The 20,056-nt window shown below is 37.7% G+C and overlaps 2 protein-coding genes, 1 long non-coding RNA gene and 2 pseudogenes across 5 annotated transcripts; 4 read left to right on the plus strand and 1 right to left on the minus strand.

Moving 5' to 3' along the window:
- The first annotated feature begins 2,164 nt into the window (after positions 1-2,164).
- On the plus strand, positions 2,165-5,091 carry LOC137716092 (uncharacterized). Its single transcript, XM_068455489.1, has 2 exons — positions 2,165-3,304; positions 3,464-5,091. Exons 1-2 carry the CDS (start codon positions 2,404-2,406, stop codon positions 3,547-3,549), a joined length of 987 nt encoding a protein of 328 aa, XP_068311590.1. The 5' UTR covers positions 2,165-2,403; the 3' UTR covers positions 3,550-5,091.
- Positions 5,092-6,691: 1,600 nt separating this feature from the next.
- LOC137716348 (protein phosphatase 2C 32-like) lies at positions 6,692-8,530 on the plus strand (annotated as a pseudogene).
- On the plus strand, positions 8,353-12,911 carry LOC137714276 (protein phosphatase 2C 32-like; annotated as a pseudogene).
- A 909-nt stretch (positions 12,912-13,820) lies between these two features.
- LOC137715840 (inner membrane protein PPF-1, chloroplastic-like) lies at positions 13,821-19,691 on the plus strand. Of its 3 annotated transcripts, none has more exons than XM_068455192.1 (12): positions 13,821-14,250; positions 14,351-14,461; positions 14,563-14,637; positions 14,773-14,833; positions 15,197-15,270; positions 15,370-15,474; positions 15,928-16,035; positions 16,241-16,344; positions 16,928-17,077; positions 17,160-17,274; positions 18,194-18,335; positions 19,276-19,691. In XM_068455192.1, exons 1-11 carry the CDS (start codon positions 13,924-13,926, stop codon positions 18,299-18,301), a joined length of 1,338 nt encoding a protein of 445 aa, XP_068311293.1. In that variant the 5' UTR covers positions 13,821-13,923; the 3' UTR covers positions 18,302-18,335; positions 19,276-19,691. The 3 variants fall into 3 exon arrangements, with proteins under 3 accessions (XP_068311293.1, XP_068311291.1, XP_068311290.1); XM_068455190.1 differs by lacking the exon at positions 19,276-19,691 and adding an exon at positions 18,468-18,810 and having other exon boundaries at positions 13,822-14,250; XM_068455189.1 differs by lacking the exon at positions 19,276-19,691 and having other exon boundaries at positions 13,822-14,250; positions 18,194-18,442.
- On the minus strand, positions 18,953-19,801 carry LOC137715841 (uncharacterized). The gene is made up of 3 exons (XR_011065600.1): positions 19,688-19,801; positions 19,271-19,353; positions 18,953-19,167 (listed from the first exon to the last, which is right to left on the minus strand). It is a non-coding gene; the product is annotated as an uncharacterized lncRNA (long non-coding RNA).
- Between the last annotated feature and the right edge of the window lie 255 nt (positions 19,802-20,056).

The raw sequence follows: 20,056 nt of genomic DNA on the forward strand, positions 1-20,056 counted from the left end.
CTGGACGAAAAAAGGACGGAAAAAGGCTCGAAAGGTTCGGCCAAAAACTTGACTCCTTGAACTCATTGGTTTCAACGTCAACTTGACTCTAAACTTAGTCTAGGGACTCCAGAGAGTTGTGTAAAAGCTTCCCCAAATTCTAAAACCTTGTGACTCGGTTTGAAACTCATCGAAGGAAAACTCACCGAGTCGGACCTTCCTAGTTGGCGAGTCAAAACTCATCCATTTCACAATCTGGTTATATGGTTGGGTTCGTGGTAGGGAGAGGAACACAATGAAGGTGATTTGGAGTTCGATATATGAAGGTTTGACGTCGTTCTTGAGGGTTGCATAGCAATAGAGCTTCGATGAAGAAGAGAGAGAAGAGAGTGAAAGGCAGTTTCTGATTGGAGGAAATGGAATGAGGGTGATGGTTTCTGATTGGTGCAAGATTTGAGGGATTTATTTGATTGGTGAGGAGGGAGTCAGGGAAAAAGGAGTGAAGATGAGGGTTTTAGGGAAAGTGATGGATTTTGGTGAGGAAAATAAGGAACACGGATCCAATTTTTAAGGAAGATAAAAGATAGGGTTTGTACAAAAAAAGTTAGACGAAATCTAACATGCCTTATCTGGAACAGTAGTTTCCAGTACTAAATAATTAACGCATACATGTACAATTCTGCTCGTTGTTAACATATTTTAACGAAACGTAACCTTTTCGTTACAAGTCCGATTCGAGCCTAACTCGTGCTCACGCATTCGCAACAACGAGTACTATTTAATTACGATAGCAAGAAAAATAATTTAAAGCTACATAATCACGTCCACGTCACTTTGCCAATAAGGGCACAAATGTCAATTCACATACATGGGGAGAAATTACATAGAAAATTAGGGACGGGTCATCAAATGTTCATCTTACATCGTGCGGTTAGAAATTATTGTAATTTTTTTAATTTAAAATTGAATATAAACAGTACCTTATGAAAACTGGCCGCACAATGTACAATAAACGGATGTGATTGGAGGATCCCCTCTCTTAATGTTTAATCAACAATTTTGGCATGCATGGTAAGCACAAATTGGTCTCTCATATTTGCTCATTCTCCTCGTCAACATGTATAATATAAGAGTAATGCTAAGTAAACTAAATTTATAGACTAAGAGCTCATTTGGTTGTACTTTTAAAATGGCTAAAACTGCTTTTAGAGAAAATGTTTTTTGGTTCCAAAAACACTTAAAGTGCTTTCTGCAAGAAGCACCAGTTATGTGCTTCTTTCAGGAAGCACTTTAAGTTCTTTTCCAAAATTTACTTGCATTTTTATTAAGGATTGGTTCTAAAAACATTTTCACCAAAAGCGCTTTTAGTCATTTTAAAAGCACATCCAAACAAGCACTAAATTTGCAAACTAAATTATGTGTCACCAATAAGAATAAGCACGTTAATCAACACATAAGTAATAATTCAATCATTAACTTTTATGTCATTTAGTTTATAGAATTTAGTCTACAACATTTAGTTTACAAAATGTAGTCTACACATTTAGTCTATCTAGTATTACCCATAATATAATATAGAAAATATTAGAGAGGCCAAATTTTTAAACCAAATAATGTATCATCAATAGAAAATAAATATATTAATCAATACTTAAATAACAATCCAATAATTAACATATATATAATTTAGTTTACAAAATTTAGTTAAAAAATTTGGTTTCCTTAGCATTACCCATATAATATACAAAAATACTAAAAGGAATCTATCACTCTATAGACTCTATGTCACTTTATACTTTTAATAATATTTTATAATATTAGCACGAAAATTTAGTTAAATTATAAGCTAACAGATAATTCTTAAAAAGTATTATTGTCAGAGAATTCCTTACCATTTCCTTTATAAAATTATCACAACCCTACCCCACCCCCGCACCAACCCAAACCGTGTGCAAAACTCGTACATCCAACGGTCCACAGAGTAGAATCCAGATGGCACACATTATTATATATATTACCATGACTTTTCTTTTACTTACTCTACTTTTATATCTATGTTCACTGTGAAGTGTTGAACTTGCGAGGAAATACAAAAAGCAGGAGGCCGGAGGGTATTTTAGGAAGAACAGCATGAAATTGCGTCATATATATATATATATATATATATATATATATATATATATATATATATATCAGTCGTATCCATAAATGTCATCACCAACTTTACCTTATCATCAACTGAGTAAACGAATGATTCTCAAAAGCCCAAACGCCACACTCATCTTAATTTGCACTTCCGCTTCCCCTTCCACTTGGATCGTTGCTTAAGTAACAGGCACCCCCAATTCACTTGGGCAGTGTGTGGCAGCGGGACTAGGAGGAGCCCCACCGAGTAGTGTACACAGAGCTTATTGTACAACGGTCATGGCGTCAGATGATAGTATGACCATCCGGTCTTGTATCTCCATGCAGGAAGACGAGTACGATGAGGATACCGATGATGGGTTTGATCAGCTGCCCCATCCCCATAACTTGTCTAGGCTATTCATGTGTTCCGTATCTGGTACCGATCGTGAGGATGATATGGATTATGATATTAATCATGATGATCATGGTAACTATTACTACCATGGCCAAGATAAATCCCAAGCAGACACTACCGCTGGCATGAATATGTTCATGTCACTCTTGTCCATGGAAAGCTTTGACCGGGACGTACTGGAATTTGGGCTGTCATCCGACTCCGACAAGGAACCCAGCTCTTACTCGCTTCCGGCAACACCCCCAAGACGAAGGGCTCCAGGTGGAATGCCCCATTACAAGCATCGCAATCCCATGCTGCATAAAGAGTACGCCAGCGAGAATGAAGCTCAAACAGTCATGAGCAACATTTCCAGGAGGAGCAGAAGGAGAAGAAGAAGGACGCGAATCATAAACGATCGACACTCATGGCTATCGGCATCACCAGACAGAGGATACATAGCTGAGAAGAAAGTTGATGATGATGATGACACGAAGGCCACCAAGAATAGGATGATGGCGCGGACGGATAGTAGTCACCTTGGCCATTGCCATAGCTTTAGCGGGGAGACTGAGGGTGGGAGTGTGGTAGTGATAACGAGGCCCAAGGGAGGGAGGAGGTCCCTGTGCATGGACATGGAGGAAGTCAAGGCTTGCAGAGATCTTGGGTTTGAGTTGGAGCACCAGCATATGCTGCACGAGATGCCCCTTAATCTTTCTCGCGCTGCCTCCACCCTTGACACCAACACTTCCTGCAGTAGCGGCGGCAATTCCCCCATCGCCAACTGGCGCATCTCCAGCCCCGGTACATATGCCTATGCCTGCCTAGCTTCCATCTTATATATGCCTTTCCTTTTATTCCTTCTCAATTCTCAAACTGACCAGCCAAAAGTCATTTTTCATTGCATTGATCTCACAATTACCGGCATCATCTAAATTTGGGTCTAAATTATCTCTACTCCAGGTGATGACCCACGGGAAGTGAAGGCTCGAATCAAGGTCTGGGCGCAGGCTGTGGCATTGGCATCCACATCACGACAAGGCATCTGAGCTGACTAATCCGCAAAAATGATCGCTTATTCTCTCAGCATGTGGTTTTTCAATTTACCTATTTCGCTTCCTACAGTTATGTTTGGGTAGACCGTACAAGAAAGAGATATCACTGCGGTGGAGGGAATTCCCGGTATGTTATGTAGAATTTCCATTTTTGCTTCCACTCAGTACATTTTTTGTTCTTCTGGGTTTTGGATAGATTGCATCGTTTCGGTTTCCCTAGAAGGATTGAGGTTTCTGGTTGACGTTCCTCGATCTTCATCTGAGTTCACCGTATTTCAGCGCTACCTCTGCAGCGCAGCTTCTCCACATTGTAAATATAGTAATATACTGTAACTGATCATTCTTTTTCGTGATGACAGTTTACAAACATACTTGATTATGTTCATTGTGTGTAAAGATTTTCAAGATTCAGTTTCATGTATCCATTTTGTGAGGCATTTCCCATTGGATATTGGCATTGGGAACGATCGATATTGATATTGTACTAGATATGAAACATATATACAAAAGTTCATGTTCCTACATAGTCCTAATGTTATCTGATATCCGCTGCCAAAAATCATCGGAATATCGCTAACAAAATACTAAAGCAGAGACAAGGGAAGAAACAATGCCATGTTTTACTTGGACGAAACTCAGTGCAGGAGGCTTAAACCAAGTCACTGGCCGCTTTTAACCCTAATTCGGCTCTCAAAAGTAAACTGTGTTAACGATTACTACCCGCAGTCTGGCCGAAGAAGAAAAAAAATACAATAATAGAAGGCTACAAATTCCAAAATCTCTGCAAAACTCACTGAACAGATTGAAACCACATGCAATGGACAACAACAAGGCACTTAGCAGATCGATTTAGCATGGCAAAAGACAACCTTGTCGACTGGGAATAAGTCATGGGAGATATATCCTCACTGCAGATAGAAGATTCATTTCAGTCTCTCGCAATTGAAATGGAGAGAAGAAATTGGGAAAGGGTATCGAAAGCTGAGAAAAACGAAGGCATCTTCTCATAATTTGAATCCTCAACTTACTCATTAGTTGCTAACAAGCTGAAAGCTTGTGACTGAATTAACACACCAAGGAGCCTTATTCAAACCAGCAATTTTTCCCAACCCAACGATGGACACCCAAGTTTCACGAGTGACGCCGGAGGCTCAACTAGCATGCTAAAAATGAAACTACCTTGGAGAAACTGGATGTGGGAATTCATTCCTATACCATGAGAATCGGCTGATGGAGGTCTAAACTTGCTTGGAGATGATGAAAACAACTACAAAAGTCAAAATCCTTGACAAACTGATAAACAGTGAGTACCGTTTCTGTCATTTCATGCCTTACATGTTACGCATCAAGGAACATTCCGACATCACTCGGGCATTTCAACAAGTCCCGGAACTCATCACAATGTAGTATGGACGCCAGACGCCCACCAGAACATCCAGAAAGAAGGGCCTCACGCACAATTTAACAGGAGCAAGTTCAATGCAAAAGCTGATCAGCTTTCTGCATTCCTTACTTTGGACAATACATTAACTCTTCAATCATTCCTTACCAAATTTGTATTAAAATGAAACAAAAGCCCAAACCAAACCCAATCCAACCCATCTAAAATGCAACTTTCTTTTAGAAAGTTACGTTCACATGTCCATTTTTACGTTTTATACGCTCTTATTAATTTTTAGTCCTTAATTTTTTTTTTTTAATTCATTCGATTTGACAGTCGAAATTAAAAGAAACATGTGAAAAATAAAAATGATTGTTAGCTATTTTTTTTTCCGTTTTCAATTTTCTTCTTTACGTCTCAAATTATTTCTACCGAAACCAAAATCATTTGAAAACTCCCAAAAAAAAGGATATTTGTTGTCCTTGACAACTGAATCCCAATGTATTTTTTATTATTTTGATATATTTACTCATTTGTTTTTAAAATTAAGGTTTTTAAAATAAAGAAAAGAAACACCCACATAACATTTTGCTTGCCCCCATTTCACTAATTTTCTTGCTCTGTAGACTCTGTAAGAGCAAGTCCACCATTGTGGATTGCTCAGTGGATAGTGGACCAAACAGGGCTCCATAGCCCGGCAGAAGCCCTCCAGTGTTGGGAGCCCGAGGGATTGGGCAGGCCCGAGCAAGAGGCCTGTGAGGAATTGCCAACCAGCGAGCCCAATGTGGACATGACGCAGGGCTGACGTAAGCCTGGCGTCAGTCACATTTTTTAATTTTTTTCTGTCAGGCGCGTGCGCCTCACCCGCTCGTGGGGGTGCATCAGCCGACAAGTTTTAGACCCCAGGGGCCCGCAGTGCAATCTGCCTCAGTTACCGTTGGGAAGCCACGTGGCTTCCCACAGTCCGTTCGATCTCAACGGCTCTTTAAAATAGGCCGTCCGATTTGCAACGGTAATAAAAAAAAAATTCTAATTTAATGTCAACCGTTCTATCTGAGATCAATGATTAATATTAATCTACTTTATAAATAAAAAAATAAAAGAAAAAATAGTTTTAAAATTAAGAAAAGTTGCCGTTGTGACATGTGGCACAATCTGGAGTGTTGGAATTCAAATTTTTTTTTTTTATATCCAACGGCATAGATTAATTAGTTGAATAAAAATTAAAAAAAATTGTAAAAAAATCCTAAAAAAAATCTAAATTAAAAAAAAAAAAATTGTTTTTACTTTTCTATAAATACCCAATAATTGTCTTTTCGGATTTTATGACAAGTGGCGCAACGAAAATGATTAAAAAACTTATCCGAAATTACAAATAAAATTATTTTGTATTATTTAATAATACTTCGGATAATGACACGTGGTGCAACGAGAACGATTAAAAATCTTATCCGAAATTACAATTAAAATTATTTTGTATTATTTTATAATAAAAAAATACTAATATTTTAATTGCCTATTAACATGGCTATTGAAATGTAATGGTGGAGATGCAAAAGACGATTAATGTTCATTAAGGACAGTTACTATTCACTAGGTGGATAGCATAGTGTATTGCCTGGAAGGTTTCACACGCTGGAACTACTCTAATGTGCCCCATCTTCACTCCTTATCCTTCTTTCTGCCCCCCTTTCACTAATCTTCTTGATCCTTTCTCAACAGGCATCGATGCTTACTTGTTCTTAGAAGGAGACTTGTTACTTGCCATCCCGTATGATTTAATCAATCTCTAAGCTTTGCATTGTATTTGGATATAGATTATAAATGGGTTTGTTTTGCTGTCATCGGCGCTGCTAGATCTGTCTGCCTTCCCGCTCGATCCACTACTTTATTGATGCTTTGACACGCTATTTTCTTCGCCACTGGGTCAAATCATGGAATTTCACTCTCTCTCCTTTCCTTTCAGTCACCCTCTCTCTGGATACAAGATTGCATCTTTATATTTCCAACTTTGATTAATTGATGAGATACTGTGAAGTGAAAGTGATGCACAATCCAGAAGATGGCGGTGGAGCTTGGGAATCTGGTTTTGACTTGGAGCTTGAGGTTGAAGGTTTAATGAGGTTGATGCTGATGCATCATGCTTATGCACTGACGGTAACCATAGATGATTATCCCTCAGGTTTACACAAGCCCACCAAGTTATTCCCATAAACCACATTCAAGACTATCCTGGGGGCTTTTGTTAGTGCTAATGTCTTTACCGCTCGCACCGACAACCAGACTGTACTCATTGCTACTGATGTTCAAGAACCCGCCGCCTAGTTTCAGAGCATCTCCTCGTTCTTTGCAATTCCTTAGCAGCCTGCACGTCATGGCTCTGGACCTTTGAATGGCTTTATGTCTAGGTCTCTGGAGAGATGTTTTGCTTCCGGTCCTTTGGAAAGGGGTGGTGGTTTCATGTCTGAGCTAATGGAGGAAGGTGTCACGTCTGGTCCTATTGATTCTACTAACAAATCTAACTTCTCTATACCGCTTGCACGCAGTCGTGGAAGACCAGGCTTCAGCGTCTTATGAGGAGTGTTAGTGTGCCAATGAAAAACGCACTCTCTTGGACCTTTTCAAGACATTCTATAGGGGTATGGTTGGATGCAATGGTTCTTCTTGCACCCAGTGACTCAACTTTCCTGGAATCCTAAAAAGCCGAAATATTGGCTAGAGGCTTCACAAAACCATCATGATGGGGGGTCGTCTGAAGGGGAGTATAGAAATACTGATAACTTGCAATGGGCTCATGGCAAGGTTGGTGAAGATAGGGTTCATGTTGTGCTCTCCGAAGAACAAATGTGGTTATTCATTGGGATATATGATGGGTTTAGTGGCCTAAATGCACCAGATTTTCTGATGAGCAAGCTCTATAGAGCAATTGGCAAAGAACTCGAGGGTTTGCTTTGGTATTATGAAGATATATCTCCCAACGATCCACCAAAGCAAGAACCTCTTAGAACCGGAAATGCCAAGGTTAGTCTGGTGACCAGTAAGAAGGACCTTTCAAATCTTTCTTCAAATCAAGAAATTTTTAGTAGTGTAATAGATCCATGTAATCCAGGAATTGCCAAGGGTATCATCTAGGTTTGAAATAGTCGAGGAAAACAATGGAGTTAGGATGGGTATTGAATAGGACTTACCTCATTGCAAACAAACCAGCATCTCGGATACTGCTTCTATTTATGTTCCAGCTGCAATTGTAACTAGTCAAGGAAAAAAAAGCTTGCGGCTTTATGAGCTGCTTCAGATGGAAAATTAAGATGGACAAGATTCTCTGTCACCTTTAGAGTTTGATAGGAATACAAATACTTTGGATACACAAGATAAAAATCCCAAGTGTAGCTATGTGAATTCCAAGGGAGATGCTTATGGCCTTCAGGGTGAAGACCCCACTACTTCAGGATGAGGAGGTGCAGGTGCTGGTATTGAATCCAGTCATCAAGATGGTATTGATGTGGTTTCCATTTCAGGACAGAGGCAGGATATATGAAAGATTTCAATGAGCTCAAAGATTAGAAAACTAACAGAAAGCAGAAATCATTGCATAAAAAACTATTGCCTAGGAACTATGATTGGCATAGAGAAAAGGCTTGCATCGATGAGAAAATAGGTGTGTATGTGGGACCTATTAGGAAGTGCAAATCAGGAATTGTGGATCATGCATCAGTTTTAAGAGCAATGGCTCGAGCTCTTGATCAGACTGAAGAGGATTACATGGAAATGGTGGAAAAGACTCTTGACAAAAATGCAGAACTTGCTTTGATGGGATCTTGTGTTTTAGTGGTGATAGTGAAAGATCAAAATGTGTATGTCATGAACCTTGGTGATAGCCATGTAATTTTGGCACAAGAAAGACCAAATGATCGCCATCCTAACCCAAATTTTGGAAAGGATGAAGTGTGGCATAAGAATAAATTCAGAGAGTCATTAGCGCGTATGGAGCTCGACAGAATATCAGAGGAATCTCCGGTGCATAATCAGAATGGTCAAGTAAATAAAAACAGAGAGATTTCTTTATGCAGATTAAAGATGAGGGCAATTTAACTTTCATCCGATCACAGTACCAGTGTAGAGGAGGTGTGTGTCTCATTTTTGTGTTGTTTGATTTAGTTGCTGTTTTTTTATTTGTTATGAAGATTTTAATTTGTATTGGTTAATTGTTATATTGATGTTCATTATTTCATGGTTATCGAACATAATCGTAAACAATGCTTTGTATATTTGCACATGCATCTGTACCTGCATCTGAATCTCCCGCCTACAGTGATTTACTCTGCAATGCATGCATTTTTGTTGGGTCTTACCTTCTTCCTTTATAGAAAAAAACCCAACTAGAAACCCTATCCTTGCTGCAAGTGTCTTGATTGGTTGCCTATTATTTGGTTGATTAAAATATGTATGTCATGCTTAATCTCGCACTGACTTTGGATTATAGTTTGTAATTTTCATTGATTGTTAGGCACTTAGATAGTACAAGAGAAGATAAGTAGATACTGTCAGCATCTGATTGAAGAATTGTTTTGTATTCTTGATTGTCTTGTGCAAGAAGTTTTCAAGATAAAGGAAGAACATCCTTAGGATAGCCAAGCCATATTAAACGATCGTGTAAAGGGGCAATTAAAGGTCACCAGAGCATTTGGTGCTGGGTTCTTGAAGAAGGTCAATTCAGCTGGTAACTTTTACCGAAAATATCTTATTAAAGGCCACAATTTGCAAAATCATATCATCATGGGTGCCTTATGTGCATAACTAATTTTCATTAATGTAAATATTTAAGCAGGAAATGGATATAGTTGAACACTGATTGAAACCATGTTGTCATCTAACTATGACCAAATAAATAGAAAAACGCTGATTCCAATAAATATTGAAATGTTCGTACTAATAATGAAAACAATTTCCGTTTTTCTGAAGTTTTACAAGGAATATTGTTAATAGGGATCTAAAACTTAGACAATTCAGATCATTGAACCACATTGCAGGAGTGTCCCCAATAATGGGATCCAATCATTTTTGGTTCTCATGCAAGGGGATTACTATAAAGAAGTTATCCTTATTGACATGGCATTGTAACATCTGCAAAATTTACTTTAGGCATCCGCTTAGGAAGCCCTTCCTTTGTGTGTGTGTGTGTGTGTGCGCGCGCGCGCGCGCGTGCTCTTGCGCGTGTGTTGGAGCAATATTAAATATTCTCTTGCCAAACTCGTCAGAAAAAATATTGGAGCTACACATTCAGGAAAGAGTTAAAGAAAATGTGTGGTCCTCATTGACAGTCAAAGCTATATGTAACTGTGTGCAACAAATTCTGCTATTCTCCAAAAAACATTCAGAACTTGGAAGGAATGTTCAGATACTTGTATTGTATTTTGCTCGGATTTACTATCACTCTTTTGTGCATTTTGTCTATGTGGTTGCTTTTTACCTGGAAATTAGGTTTACATTGGTATCTTAGGACTATGAAGATTGCTCTTGATTATGGACTTTAGGTGATAATTCCTTCCATGCATTTTTTAAGCCACTGAGAATTGCTTGAGTTATTGCTCTTTCTAACCTTAAAACTAGTGGTAATCAGTGTATGAAAGTCATATATATAATTTAGTATATTAATATAACTTCTTAGGTGTATGACTGATTGTAGCTTCCAACATGTAATGATGCTCTGCTGGAGATGTTTCGAGTTGATTATGTGGGAACTGCTCCTTACCTAAGCTACATTCCTTTCGTTGTTCACCATCGACTTTCCTCAAGTGACCGATTTTTAGTACTGTCATCTGATGGGGTATATCAATATTTCAGCAATGAAGAGGTAGTTGCCCATGTCACATGGTTCATGGAAAATGTTCCGGAAGGTAATCCTGCACAATATCTCATTACGGAGCTTCTCTTCCATGTTGAAAAAAAGAATGGTTAGTCCACTAAATTTACTTGTCTCATTATCTCAATAGAAGCTTACATGCCATAACTCTTATCCAAAAGGAAACCAGAAAAAAAAAAAATATTGAAAAAGAAAACTAGGGAGCAAGATGATATGTATTGATGTGGCACCTGGATTGCTTTGGACTATCTTTCATTTGTATACAACTCCTTGCTCGTGGACACCTTTTAATTGAGTGTATCTCCTTCCTTAACCTTTACATAACATATTTTATACAGTTTCTTGGGAAATGTCAAAAGTAGAGCACCGTAGCTGGTTTATCTGTTGTTATAATATAATAGGACTCTGGAGACAATAAATTAATGAAGCTGCTTAATCTTCAGAGATGCAGTTTTGTTGGAAACCCCTTCACTTAGGCTTTAGACTTCAGCTGTCTGTTTTGAGATTCTTAACATTTGTTGCAATCCCCAACCTCTCGCATATAACATTTTCTACTCGTTGTCTGTGCATCTGCCTTAACAGTGAAAAGCAACTAATTGGAAGTTAATGTTACTATCTAGAGCAAATCTTAAAGTTGTCCCTTGTTTCCAATATTTGTTCTATTGCCTCCACAAGACATCAAAATTTGTTATGTTGCCTCCGCAAAACATTGATAGTTCGTGCCGATTTTGACCATCGCTTTTGAATCCAAGCTTAGTTGGTTTGGTTTTGATATGCTAATACAACAGTGGGAAATCACTATTGTGCATAAATACATTTTCTTGATATTTATGATAGATTCCTGCTAATCGTTTCCGGAATGGATTTTCATGAACTGCTTGATATTCCTCAGGGAGATAGACGGAAATACCACGATGATGTTTCCGTTATGGTAGTTTCACTAGATGGAAGAATTTGGAGATCATCCGGATAATTATCCAACAACAGAAATATTTTAGTTCCCGTTTCAAACATTTTGCATGTTGCTTCACATTACAACAACTTTTGGGCAAAGTACGAGGTCTGATGTATTTATTCTATGACATAAAATTTTCTTTCTTTTTTTCTTTCGTCGCAGCGCTGTTAAAGATTGGGCTGTAGAAGTACAAATTAATTATCCTGCTGCAAAAGGTTTGCATCCTCAATTAGTCAATTTCTAGTTTTCCATGAATGGTGCAAAGTTTTCGTATACTTTATGTCAAGCTTAAGGAAGAAAGAAAGAATGGCCTATCTCACCATTACTAAATTTGAATAGCACTTCTGCAACTTCTCACCATAGCCGCATCCCTTTTCGAAAGACATTGGAGTCTCCTCGTCTTTTGTTATGTCCCACTGCTGTTAGCTCCCTTGGAAGTACCAAGTTTTGTATGAATGTGTTGCCGTGCTATTAAGTATTTTAATTTAACTTACTTTCTTTCTAAGAGAAAGAAGGCAGACATGTATAGAAGGTGATAGTGGTATACCTTCTAGATCGAGGGTCTCACCCGGTAAACACCATATAGGCAGAAATATCTACAGGGAGAGAAGGGTTTAGAGGTGCAATTCGGGCAATTGGCGGGTTAGAAGGTCAACCAACTCTACACCAATAGTTTCAATTCGGGTTCGGGTTCAGGCTTGGGTTATGATGGATCGAAGATAAATGAATCTAATTCAACCCGTGATCGGGTTCGGATTAATGCAGGTTGGTAAAGAACTATAAGGTTATTCAGTTTATTCTTGAGCATACCCATCCAACATTTAAGTCCTAGTAAGACTCCTTTTTTAAGTCTCATAGGAACATGTCTCTTGCACAAAAAGTTGAAGCAAATATGGCAGATAGTTTAGAAATTGCTTCAAGAGAATTTGTGGAATTTATGAGTAGACAAGCTGGTGGTCGTCAATATCTTAGATTCATTCATGATGATTATAAGAACTATTTACGTTCCAAACGAACAAGAGAGAGGAAGTTAGGTGATACGGACAGAGTGTTAGAATATTTACAAAAAATTGTAGTTGAATGATCATAATTTCTTCTATGCTATACAAGTGGATGAAAATGATTTGATTACTAATATCTTCTGGGTCAATTCAAAGACGATGGTGAATTATAATTATTTTGGTGATGTGGTATGTTTTGATCCTTTTTGCGATATTTCGTAAACAAACGGTTGTATTGGTGCTGCATTATTGTGTGCTGAGATGGCTGCCGCACTTAGTTTGTTTTTGATACTTTTGTCAAGGCAATGCCTAGAATGAAAAAAAATAAAATAAAGTAAAACTACTCCAACAAATCAAGATGCAAAAATGGCCAAAACATTGTTTGAAAAACGGCTACAAACATGTCATCATTTATGCATCTGGCAGATGTACTAAAACGCAACCAAGCAACTTAGAAGTGTTTTTGAGAACTTTGATGAAGTAGTTGTATATACAACCACAAGGACGAAGATGATTTTCTAGATGGAGCAACATGATGCAGAATTATAATCTTACATACGATGATTGGTTGAACCAATTATTTGTTGTAAAAGAGAAATGGGCATTAATTTATGGGCGGCAAACTTTTTGTGCTAATATTACCACTACTATTTGGCACAAGGAAAGTATGAATAGTGCTATCGAGTAGTATGTCAATTACAAATAATTTGCTACAATTTTTTAAACATTTTGAAAAGTTGTTGACGATCGTTAGTATCAAGAGAGTGTTAAATTATCAAAAAGATGAACTTAATATCTGTCTTCAACAATATCGATATTATCTTCAATTATTTATTATTAAATGCACTGACATATGTACGGTTTCATCACAATTAATTAAAATGAAATTAAGACATTTAAATTCTTCTTGTTTTTCGTCTTTGTCCCATGTAACACGAGGGGTGATCACGCAATTCAATATGTCAAATGACGAAACGATTCTTCCCACCCTGACGTGGTCGCTTCCCATTGGTTCCCACAATAACCACTCATAAATCGCCGCGCCAAAATCAACGACTCGGAAAAAGAAGAAAGAAAAGAATATCTCATCCTCATCTCTCCTCTTCCACTTCCTGTACTCTACCATGAACCACTGACAGAGCCTGGGACCCACTCTCAAATTCCTTTCATGGCGAAGACTCTCATCTCATCGACACCGTTCGTCGGCACATCTCTGCCGTCCGTCTCCCGCCGTGGGTCCTACACTCTCCCCTACCGCAGCAACGGACTCGCCACCACCAGAATCAGGTTCAGCCTCCACGACTCCGTTCCTCCGATTAATCCCTTCGACCACTCCCCCGTCGACGTCGCCTCGCTTTTGAGCCGCGCCGAGGGGCTTCTTTACACGATTGCCGACGCCGCCGTCGCCGTCGACCCGAGCTCCGCCGATGCTGCGGCTCAGAAGAATGGCGGGTGGTTCGGCTTCATCTCCGACGCCATGGAGTTCGTGCTCAAGGTAGTTTGAGTTTCATAAATCTATTTAATTTTCTGAGAAAAAGAATGAAATTTCGGATATTATTTGCTGATATTTTACCGCTGGAAATTGAATTTAATAGATTTTGAAAGGCGGACTCGATGCCGTGCACGTTCCGTATTCATACGGTTTTGCAATTATACTGCTTACGGTGATCGTTAAACTTGCCACACTGCCTCTCACAAAGCAACAGGTTTGGTGTTTGTTAGTTGATAATTCGTTTTATTTTTTTTTTCTTCAAAAAACCCATTTGTTTTGTTTTGAATTTTTTGGTGTAATATTTGTAATATGCAGGTGGAATCGACGTTAGCGATGCAAAACCTTCAACCAAAACTTAAAGCCATACAAAAAAGATATGAGGGCAATACGGTGAGGCTTTACCTTTGTTGAAATGGGTTTCCTTTAACTTTTGAGTCGGAGTAATTGCCGAAATGTGGTTAAGTGTTTTCCTGCCTCTGTTTTCTTGTGGTAACTAATTCGTAACTATGGTTTTTCGCTATCTAGGAAAGAATACAACTTGAGACATCACGGCTGTATCGGCAGGCAGGGATTAATCCATTGGCAGGTAAGAAGTTTAATTAATCACTATTATATTATGTTCATGTATGTGTGCGTGCGTGCTGGATTGATCATTTATTGCGTCACTTGAATGTGAAACACCTTCAATATGAGTTCTAATCGGACTTAATTTGCATATTCTTACATGAACTTTAAACACAATTGTTCGCTGTGTTGGTTCATCGTGAGATATTTAAGTTTTACTAATGGAACCAATTTTTGTTTATGTTTAACTTTTAAAAGTAAAGATTTTGATGTTTTGCGATGCCATGTTGAGCTGGTGTGTTGAATTTAATTTGATTTCTTGATCATATTCTGGTGTTTCACCTTGAGCCAAATTACGAGGCTCTTATTCAATTTTTGAATGTAGGGTGTTTACCAACTTTGGCCACAATACCGGTTTGGATAGGTCTATATCAAGCTCTTTCAAATGTGGCAAATGAGGTAATTAGTAGGTTGCCACTAAATTTTCAGTTGTGAGATGACTATTTTCCTTAATAAAAACAGTAGTGCTGATATTTGCAAATTTTTGTTTACTCAAAGGGATTGTTGACAGAAGGTTTCTTTTGGATCCCCTCTTTGGGTGGCCCAACAACAATTGCTGCTCGACAAAGTGGTTCTGGCATTTCATGGCTGTTTCCATTTGTGGTAAGATACTTTGTGATTTCATGAATTATGAAGCCAACGATTGTTATACTGCTAAGCTTAGTCGACCTTAGTTCTGGAAGCAGTCTACTAATTGTTAGCTAGCATTGCCTGTCTAACAATTGGTAAAGTGTATGGATAAATATGTTGAAGTTTTAATTGTACATATGAAAGTGAATTTTAACAACTCTAACTTAGATTTTTTAATAATTTGATCGGTCTTTCATTCAGTTTGTGTTCTACTATTTTACTTGCATTCTTAGTTGTGGATCTTTAATATGGATGATAAATATGTTAGAAAGGTGAACGAGTTATCAATGAACCTTGAAGCACTTTACTACAGCAATTTAGGCATAGTACCTGATCTAAGCGAGTAGCTGTATCATATTGCTACTGAGGCCAAGTTACTTTCATGTGAATTCAACTGGTTATTACAAAGTATAATTAATGACGCAGGATGGACATCCACCATTGGGCTGGTCTGACACTGCAGCATACCTTGTTTTGCCTGTCCTCCTTGTTGCTTCTCAGTATGTTTCAATGGAGATCATGAAGCCTCCACAGGTAAAGACTTGTGTGTCTGCATTTACATTGGTGTCTTCATTTTCGTTTTGATTCCTGTTTCCTTTTGCTACAAAAAATAAAAATAAAAATAAAAAAAAAAAAATTATGGTTGCGGGGATTGAATTATGGGCCATTCAGGTGTGTGGTTATCTAGACTAACAGATTTTTATTTTACTGTTTGTAACCTTAACTCTTCTTTTGGCAGACTGATGATCCAGCTCAAAAAAACACGCTTCTTGTATTCAAGTTTCTTCCCCTCATGATTGGTTACTTCTCCTTGTCTGTTCCTTCAGGATTGTCAATTTACTGGTTAGTTTTTCATTAACGAAAATTTACTATGTATATCATCTTTCATGTATGTTGTATGCTAATGCACAAATTACTGCCTGGATTTTGCCTGGAACTTCCCTAAAGGCACCTGTTAAGGAACGTGACAAGGGCTTTAAGATGTTTCTTATTTTCCTTTTAATGTCTTAGAACTCTTATTCTTTCTGACAAAGGGATTTAAGATTATTCTGATTTGGCCTTTAGATGTCTTAAGGTATTTCTTTATTTTATTTTATTTAACGTCCATGGTTTTTGCAGTTTTGGTTAAAAGGGACAGCTCACTATTAATGATTTTTCTAGAGTCACTGTCAAATTTTGTTGGTACAGAAAGTAGCGCTTTCATATCATACTGTAAAAACTTATCATTCCACTTCATTTTAATTTTTCATTTTTAATTATTGTTCTCTTGGTGTTTGCCACCATTTTCATTTAATGCAATCTATCTAGGAATAAATAAAATATGTTTTCTTTCCTTTGCAAGTTGTATCTGGTGTAATTCTGAAAAATGATTCAAAGTGACCTTGTTTACGCTCATTCTTTATCAGTTGTATCATGTGTTTTTCAGGTTCACAAACAATATCCTCAGCACAGCACAACAAGTATGGCTGCGCAGATTAGGAGGTGCAAAGCCTGCTGTGAATGAGAATGCAAGTGGAATCATTACAGCAGGACGTGCAAAGCGATCAGATTCTCAGCCAGTAGAGGCTGGCAGTAGGTTGGTGTTATTCTCTTGGAGAATTGTATAAAATCTTACATAAAGTCCTGTTCCTGACCAAAGGAAAAATGGTGATCAACAGATTTAGGAAGTTAAGAGAAGAAGAGAAAAAGAAACAACTGAGCAAGGCGTTAACAAATGAAGAGGTTCAAACTTCTGATTCTGAAGATGGTCAAAATAAAGAAAGCAATGACAAGGTAAAAATTCAAAAATATAGTGTTAGGATTAGATTTAACCTGTTAAGTAGTCTTCTAAAGAAGATACCTAAGCATTATGTCTGAACAATATGAAAAGATGACATTCTTTTACGTATAGTTTTAATGATATTGAAGAAGATAGTAGTTGTGTGTTTAGACTCGTCTTGCTAATCCATTTTTCAAAGCGGAAGTTTTTATTGGATGGTCAAAACATTCCTTGTTTGTTGTATTTGAACAGTCCCGGCTATAGTACTTAATAATCATCCATGCGTTCTTTGAATGAAACTTATGACTTTAAACAAGTGTTTTGGAGGCTAGAAGTTAGTCACTTATACAGTGTGGTAAACCAGAGTAATCATAAGCCATAACTTATCTACTTTGTCTTTTTGTAATAGTTTGTGGGTTCCACTACTTGTGTGTCAATTGAGTTAATGTTGCAAGAACTTGTGCAAAGTAGCCATTGAATTATAATCAAATAGTCATGAAGTGCGGAGGTCTTTTATTCCTGCACCGACATGCATGATCACATGCGTGTCTGCAGTGCATTTCTTCTTTGGTACTGGATGCAAGGCAGCTCACTTAATTTGATTCCCCACGTAACCATCTAGAAATGGGAAGTTATTTGTCCTCCACCTTACTAATAGAAGAAAGACAAACTAACGGATAAATGTAAAAGGGGTATTTCATGAAACGCAAATGGCTCTTGCTCTAATTTGTTATAGTTAGAAATGAAATGATAATCATATCCATTAATTAAATCTACTGTTAGAATGGTTCATTCTTTGTTATTGTATTGAACATTATACATTATGAACAAGTACCAAACATGAATGTGACAGTTAGTGAACATTAGGTTGTCTAGTTGTATTTAAATCTTGTTTAAGTTTTGCATCTGGAACTGATTTAGAGGTTATATCAGGGGGAGGAGGTTCTAGAAGAGGTGTATGCTTCTAGTGTTGGAAAAGAGCTTCCAAATGATCCTCGACCAAGGAGAAGCAAGCGATCTAAAAGGAAGCGTGCCGTATAAAATGACCATATACTGATTAAGTTTGTAATTCACGGTGAGTCCCGTATATCTCAGCCAAGTGTATTGTAGTTAATATATCACCAGCTTTATGCTGGCTCATTATTTTTTAGGTATAATGAAAATCATGCTAATTACTTCTCATCTACTTAGTCTCTTCATTCCACAGGGTGCTAAAAATGTACTTTATTGTCAAATTTGTTGCATGGACTACCAAGTAGATAATTAATGCCTTAGAAAAATGGAAAACAGTACGCATGAAGATTTAACATGCTATTAAGGTTTTGCATTATTGCACTTTTCATTTATGGAAAACGAAGCAAAGTTGTAAGTTTGTGTATCAATGCAGCTGGTTTTTCCAATTTAGAAGCTTTAGGCCTGTTTTCATATTTTCCTTTTCATTCTTCTGCAACTTACCCGAGCCATGAGGATGACAAGTTATATTTTGAATGTGTGTCCTTTGAACATTAAGAGGATTGATCAGGTAACTGATATATGTGAACATTTTTCTTGCCTTTTAGTAGTGCCAGGATTAATATTTACGTTAACAGTTCTACTGTAGATTTATATTATGGAACTCCTACACTAACATTTTTGCTCATGCACAAATGCCACAAAAGCTTCTAGAATTCAAATGTTCTAAATCCAATTTTGCACAAGCACATGCCTCAGATGAGAGTTTTTTTGACCTACATGAAAAGTTGAAAACCACTGATCTCCTTCAGGCCTCTAACAAATACAATAGTCTAATTAGTACTACTTGCTAAGTTAACTACGATTGCGTCAAATGTTCATTGCTTTGATGGTGGGCGATGATTCCCTACTGGGTTTGGTCCTGATGGAGTTTTATGGATGTTCCTTCCACTGACCTGTTTTTTAATGTTGAACAAAGATGCAAGGAGTAAACGTAAAGTTGTTTGGCATTGAGCAAATGAAAGCTAATTGATAAATTCTATTATATTATATACACACCTTAGTAGGCAGACCATATCTGGTTCTTGACCCCAACGACCCTGAACCTGAGGCGGGCTGTGCAGTATTGAGCTTGAACTGAACTGTGGTCAGCAACAAAGAAAGCTAAATGTATTAGATCTTGAAGGAAACAAGGTACAATCTGTTCAGTTGTATTGCATTTTCTTTATACTGATGAATCATGTTCAAATGTTTGTTACATTTTCTCACATTATTTAGAAAGAAAGAAGCTAGGCCACTTTTCGTGCCTAGGATTGGTTTATATTGGATAACTCACTAAATTCAAGTTACGTTGTTGGAAGAAACCGAGGCCAACTTCCATACATTATCTACATAATGGTAACAACGTACCTTGAATCTAGTGCATTATCTAGTCCAATCCAATCATAAGCACCAAACGTAGCCTAAGTGTCTTACCTGATTCAATAGCTTGAACATAAGTAGTGTGGTGGTGGTATTGAGAAGCTGCAAGCAGGAGCCAAACCAAGAGAAGATGAGTGGGAATTTGTCTTCTCATGTTGAGCATGCTAACAGTGAATAGGAATGTTTTAGGATGTCTGGTGTGGCAGGGCTTCTTATAAGCAGGAAGAAGTAATTTTATATGCCACGTAGGCATTGCCCTAATCATATCCAAAAACTTGTGGGAATGTTTTGTTAGAAAGTTGGATGGGAATCCTATGCCATTTTAGACACAGTGAATACACAACATGTAGAAATCTAGGTTGCTTGCTCCTCATTATTTGTTGACTTCTTTGTACTTATGATTGCATCCATGATAGATCTATT

The sequence above is a fragment of the Pyrus communis genome, chromosome 14, assembly GCF_963583255.1.
Source record: "Pyrus communis chromosome 14, drPyrComm1.1, whole genome shotgun sequence".
Classification (NCBI taxonomy): domain Eukaryota; kingdom Viridiplantae; phylum Streptophyta; class Magnoliopsida; order Rosales; family Rosaceae; genus Pyrus; species Pyrus communis.